At 46.7% G+C, this 6,000-nt stretch overlaps 1 protein-coding gene across 8 annotated transcripts in view; it reads right to left on the minus strand.

The window, feature by feature from the left end:
- Window positions 1-4,983, minus strand: part of ZMYND11 (zinc finger MYND-type containing 11) — a 74,122-nt gene extending 69,139 nt beyond the window's left edge. For 3 of the 8 annotated variants that reach the window (XM_005688156.3, XM_005688155.3, XM_013968656.2), the window contains exon 1: window positions 3,533-3,647. Coding sequence is in view for 1 of the 8 variants with exons in the window: in XM_018057359.1 (XP_017912848.1) it covers window positions 3,533-3,627 (95 nt within the window). In the remaining 7 variants the exon portion in view is untranslated. Of the gene's footprint in view, window positions 1-3,532; window positions 3,814-3,953; window positions 4,091-4,311; window positions 4,412-4,601; window positions 4,736-4,842 lie in introns of those variants that run through there. The other 5 variants (XM_018057359.1, XM_018057355.1, XM_018057356.1 and 2 more) reach the window with 5 other exon arrangements.

Below are 6,000 nucleotides of genomic sequence, written 5' to 3' on the forward strand. Positions count from 1 at the left end.
TATGGTTCTATAGCACCTGTACTTAATTTCTTGTTATACCTTATTGCACTTGCTTCAGTAATTTGTTACCAAGTGTCTAGTATAAAGCAGTCTCAATAAATAACAATCCGAATGAATGAACTGAAGATATTAAAACATATTCTACTTATTATAAGTAATGTCAATATTTTTAATGTGCTCTTACAAAACAACTAACTTTATAAAAGCAGTTATTTAAAATTCGTTTACTAGACTTAAATGTTACTCAGTTTACAAAAAAGCAAATACTGTGTATAAGTTTTTAGCAAAACACATTTTTCCAACTACTATATAAGAACACAGGGTAATTTGCTCAACATATTCCTCTCATCTCTAAAGAACAGATGAGTCCATATGATCCCTTAAAGATCCTATTATGACAGTATTCCATTGTCATTTCTATTCATCTCTGTTCTTTAATTTCAGCCATTTATGTATTGACTGAATAGAAAGCATGCCGCCAAAATACAATGAAAGATTAGCTAAATGTCTAAATATTTACTAGTTGTACATAAATTAGATTTGTAATATTGAGTTGAGCATCTAACAATTTGCTAAATTTGCCTACTAGATACATACTGCTCTCTATAAATATTTTCTTAATTTCCAAATAAATATTTTATTTAATTTTTCATACTATTTATTTGCATTTGTAAGTAATTTTAATATAAAATATTATATAGTATTTTCACAATACAGACTACAGGGATACCTTGTTTTACTGCACTTTACCTTGTAGCCCCTCACAGATACTGTTTTTACAAATTGAAAGTTCCTGGCAATCCTGCGTTGAAGAAGTCTATTGGCGCCATTTTTCCAACAGCATTCATTCTCTCTGTTTCTCTGTCACAGTTCAGTAATTAGTGCAACATTTTAAGCTTTTTCATTAATTATTGCAATGTTTTAAGCTTTTTCATTATTACTATATTTGTTAGTGTGATCTGTGATCAGTGATCTTTGATGCTAAAAGTCGCTAAAGGCTCAGATAATGGGTAGCATTTTTTAACAATAAAGTATTTTTAAATTAAGGTATGTTCATTTTTTAGATATAGTGCTATTGTACATGTAATAGACTACAGTATAGTTTCAATATAACTTTTAAATATATATATTGGGAAACCAAAAAACTCACAACTCATTTTATTGTATCTGCCTTACTGTAGTGGTCTAGACAAAACCCACAGTATCTCTGAGGTATGCCTATAAATAGCTTTTCAAGAATTTTCTAACTGGAAACAGTAATAGCAGGTACATACATGCACATAAGAAAATCTTAAGGGAGTACATATGTTTAAGACATTACATGTGAGTTATTACATCATACTGCTGGGTATTTAGATTTGAATTTTATCTCCCTTTCATTACGTTCATTTCTATCATTTCAACTCTAATCATAGAGATTTTCAAACTTTTATGTTACGTGGATTATATTCTCTCATTCACTACTACTTCATTCACTTATGAGAGAGATTATGTATATGTGTTGAGGGGTTTGGAGGTGCTACAAGGAGGTCAGACCTTACACAATTAAAAGGAAGACTGCCATACTTTTAAGATGATCATATGTATGATTTTTAAAAGTGGAATAGTATACATAAAGAACTTTGTGAAATGGTTCAGACTTAGCAAACATACAATATATGATACCTATTTTTATCATGGTACTCAGTTATGCAACAAACCTGTGGATACCAAAACATTTCAAAACTCAAGACCAAAGGAGGACAGACCACACTGTACCAAAGCAGATTTAAACTTTTTGAACTTCTGACAATGCCACTGAAAGAAAGTAACTGAACGTCATCAGGTAAGAAATAGTGCTAGCAATTAAGCTCTTTCAGATGGGGAAACTGAAACCAGGCAAAGCACATTTAAATAATTTGTCCAAGATCACTTTGCTAGTAAAGGCCAGAGGTGATTCAGAGCCAAGCCACCGGCCTCAAACTCTGCTGGTATACCTCTAATCAATTACCAAAAAATCTAACCAACCTGTAAAAAAAATTCACTATTGAGTCCAAGTTAAGGTTTTGAAACAGTGAAACTGTTTTTTCAAGCCTGACTCTTCCTAACATTTTCCCCTTTCCAGACACAGCCTCTTTGCTTTTCAACTGAAGGGTGGTTGGAGAAGGGAATGGCAACCCACTACAGTGTTCTTGCCTAGAGAATCCTCATGGACAGAGAAGCCTGGAGGGCTACAGTCCATGGTGTCCCAAAGAGTCAGACACAACTGAAGCGATTTATCACAGAGGTAGGTGAACAAAATCTTCCACCAGAGGTTTAGGGCTTTAGGCAACAGTCAGACAGCATTCCATACTTTATTATGAATGCTAAAATTCTTAATTACATTCAATTAGTATCTCATTTTAGGTATGCCAAAGGGTATGAACGTCTCTCTTACACACTATCTGAACAACCCTTAAAGGAAAAGAGGGTACAGTTACAAAAGGGTGAAAGTGTGCACACACACAGGGCAATTCATGGAAACATGCAACAAGACATGCAAAGTATCAACATAGTGATATCCTAGGAATACTGCCTATGAAATAAGCAGATAATTTTAACACTTTAATTGATTTGTCTTTGTAAAGTTGGGAACATTTACATGTATGTTTATTTAAGCACATGGCAACAGGTAACTGAAAAAATAAATTGCCCAATTACAAAATGTAAAAGGGAAATTGTTTTCATATAAACAACATATAAGTGGGAAAAGCACCACAAAAAACAGAGATCCTCTGTTAATCATGCATTGAGCTAAGCAAGAAAAATATTTTATTGAGTCTGTCATAATCATATTTTCTGACCTCTAACTTTCTAACTTGGCCGTCTATAAAGGACAGTCCCTCAAAATAGTGACTGTAACCAATGCTAAAGACAAGGAAAATGACATGCTAGAACAAAATTCACATTTTATTTCCTGCCTGTACAAATGAGAATTCAGAAAAGTCACACAGGTGACTCTGCTTACCAGAAAGCACTCAAACTTTTAAAGTGTAGCTAAAACGATTTCCCTGATAGCTTCGAACTATTAATGAGAATCAATGACCCCCAAACCTGAAAAGTTTATGCAGCCCACAGTCACTAAGCTACAACTCCTACATTTCTGTCTAAAAGAAAACAAAGGTTTTACTTTCTGCCTTTGAATAGACAAACAATTATTTCTAACCAGTCTCTTGCTTCCACAGCACTCTGCTTACTGTAGGAAGCGGCACACCTGGGTGAGCAGACCAAAGGACCCAGGACCTAAATCTCAGAGGGCCCTGCCTGGGCCTCTCAATGTCTGAGCCAAGCATCTCTTCCGTCCCTCAACGGGGTGCCGGCTCTGAGTTCAACAGGACCCTGTACTGGGCCCACAGCCCACAGGAGGACACGAAGCACCATGAACACACAGTGTGTGACCGCGGGTATCACATGCCCATACCAGGTATGCACACACCTGGTGTGTCACCCGGCACGGTAACTCCACCAGGTAGCAAGTCCCTACCACATGTGACACCGAGCACCAAACACTCACCAGGTATCGTGCAGGCTTCCACGTATGTAACAGCAGGCGCACACCACGGACACACCGGGCAGCCAGCCCACACGATCTGTAACACCGAGCACCATGGACACTGGCTCTCACGCCCCCACCGTACAAACACCGGGCACCGCTGGGCCAGAAACGCATGAGGGTACGGTCCACGCGGAAGCTGGGGCCCCGGGCCAGCCCGCTGGGCCGCAGCCTAGCAGCTCCCCTTCTGAAGCCGGGCAGGACCGGCGGCGGACACGCAGGCGGTGCAGCGCCCGGGAGGTCTGCGGAGGAAGCGGAGGCCTCGCTGCCGCCTGGTTCCCGGACCTGGGGGGCCGAGCCTCGCCTGGGCCCTTGCGGACCGACCAACCTGCCCAGCCGCCGCGGACGCCCCCAGCCCACCCTACCCACCCCAGACACTCACAGGGCCGTGTCCGGGCGGACCCCGACCGGGACCGTGGCCCAGGGGCCTGGCCCCGCAAGGAGGACCGGCCGGGCGGGCGGCGCTCACGCGACTCCCCGGCTTCGCGGCCCGCGCAGGCCCCGCGCGTCCCTGCTCCTGCGGGGCCTCCCCCGCCGGCGGGCCCGCCTCCCCCGCCGGCCAAGGGCGGCCCAGCAGGCCCGGCCCTGCGCGAACAAAGCTCCGCGGGCCGGAGGCGAGCGGCGGTCACGCCCGCGGCCCGAAAGGCTGCGGCCAGGCCGGGCCTCACAAAGCCCCCGCCTTGGACACCCGCCCGCGCCCCGCCCGCGCCCGCACCCCCGCCGAGGCCGAGCGTCCCCACCATTATGCTCCGGTGCTCGCCGCCGCCGCGCCAGGCCCTGCCCCTCCGCGCCGGCCCGCCGTCCGCGCCGCCTCCTCCGGGCCGGGCCGGCGGGGCGCGGGGCGGGGGGGCTGCGGTCTCCGGGCCCGGCTCCCCGCCCCGGCCTCCCCTCCTCCCCGCCCCGGCCCGGCCTCCTCCCCCGCCGCCCGCCTGGACCCCGCGCCTCAGGGGCGCCATGTTTACAAGCTTCCACCACAGAAACACGCGAGCACCCGGCAAGGCGGGCGCGGAGGTCCCGCCGCCGCACTTACGAGGTCTCCTCGCCGAGCGGCGGGCCGGGCCCGGGCGCAGAGTTGCGGCGCCGCCGCCGGGAAAGTTCGCGTCCTGCGGGGCCGCGGAGCCGCTCACACGGCGGGCTGAGCGGGGCGGCCGCCCGCCGGCCTCCCACCGCCCGCCGCCGCCCTCGGGCTTTATTGTGTGGCCGCCGCCGGCCGCGGGCTGGGGCTCCGCGCGGGCTCCCTCCCGGCGGGCTGCCCACACGCCCACACCCACCTTCCCGCCGTCCTGTGCTCCGCGCCTCTCCCTAATCCGAGCATATTCCTACGGACCCACACAGGCACCCGAGTCCACACGCACGTGAAAGCTACGTACGTGCGGGCGCGCGGAGCCGGGCGCGGGGCGCACAAAGATCCGGCGCCCGGAGCATCGCCCGCGCGGGCCGCGGCCGCGGGCGCTGCAGGCGCCGGCTCTGGGCGGCCCGGAGGGCACAGGGTTGGAAAAGCAGCGAGGCCTGAATCGGCGAGATCGGCAAAAGGATGTTAATACCCTTTGGATTCTGTTAACGAAACGTATTGCAAGAAAATGCTGAATTCTTCATTCCGTGTGTACACAAACAGGTCTTAAGAAAAGACGGGAGCAAGCATTATCGTTTCTGCAAAAACACTACCAGTTTTTGTAAGGAGAAGGAGGTTATCTTTCTTAGTTTGTAATTCTAGATCCAACCTGAGGAGATCCCAATATGTGGGTTAAGAAAGTCTCAGTGATAAGGACACTTTTATAGATTTCACAGTATTTTCTCTAATGATTTTTGTCCATAAGAGTTTGGAAGGAAGACCTACCAACCAAAACTTCCTACTCTGATTCTCTTTGGACATGCATGCATACCCGAAAATTGCTGGAAGACTCTTGTCCAAGAAATGCTGGAGTCTAATCCAGTTCATCAATCTTTCATAGCTGGTCTCTAGGGCTGTTAGAATTTCGAAAGGGAGTTCTAAGAAACATGGCCTTTCATAGGCCCTGGTTCTGATACATTCCAGAGAGTTTTTCGTTATCTCAAGGGACATTATAAAATAATTTTAACTGATTTTAATTGTACGGATAAATATATGCCAATAAAATCGAGCAGAGGGGTTAAAGATGTCAGAAAAAAATCAAGCCATGCCTTTGAATGTGGGACCAGGAATTCTAAAGGTGAATAGCTTTAAGTAAATCATCTTTCTTTAAAAGTCATAGAGGACTGCATGTTCACACATATTTCACAGAGGCCACTCAAGTAAGACATCACATATGTGTAAATGGAAACTTATACTTTAGGAGAGAGATCACTAACCCTAACTGCACATTTTTCCCCCGTTAAATTTTTAGCCATCTTTTTTATTTTTGTACCTAGATATTATCTCTTATTCTTCTGTGGTTTTGCCTAGTATTTAA

The sequence above is a fragment of the Capra hircus genome, chromosome 13 (assembly GCF_001704415.2).
Source record: "Capra hircus breed San Clemente chromosome 13, ASM170441v1, whole genome shotgun sequence".
Classification (NCBI taxonomy): domain Eukaryota; kingdom Metazoa; phylum Chordata; class Mammalia; order Artiodactyla; family Bovidae; genus Capra; species Capra hircus.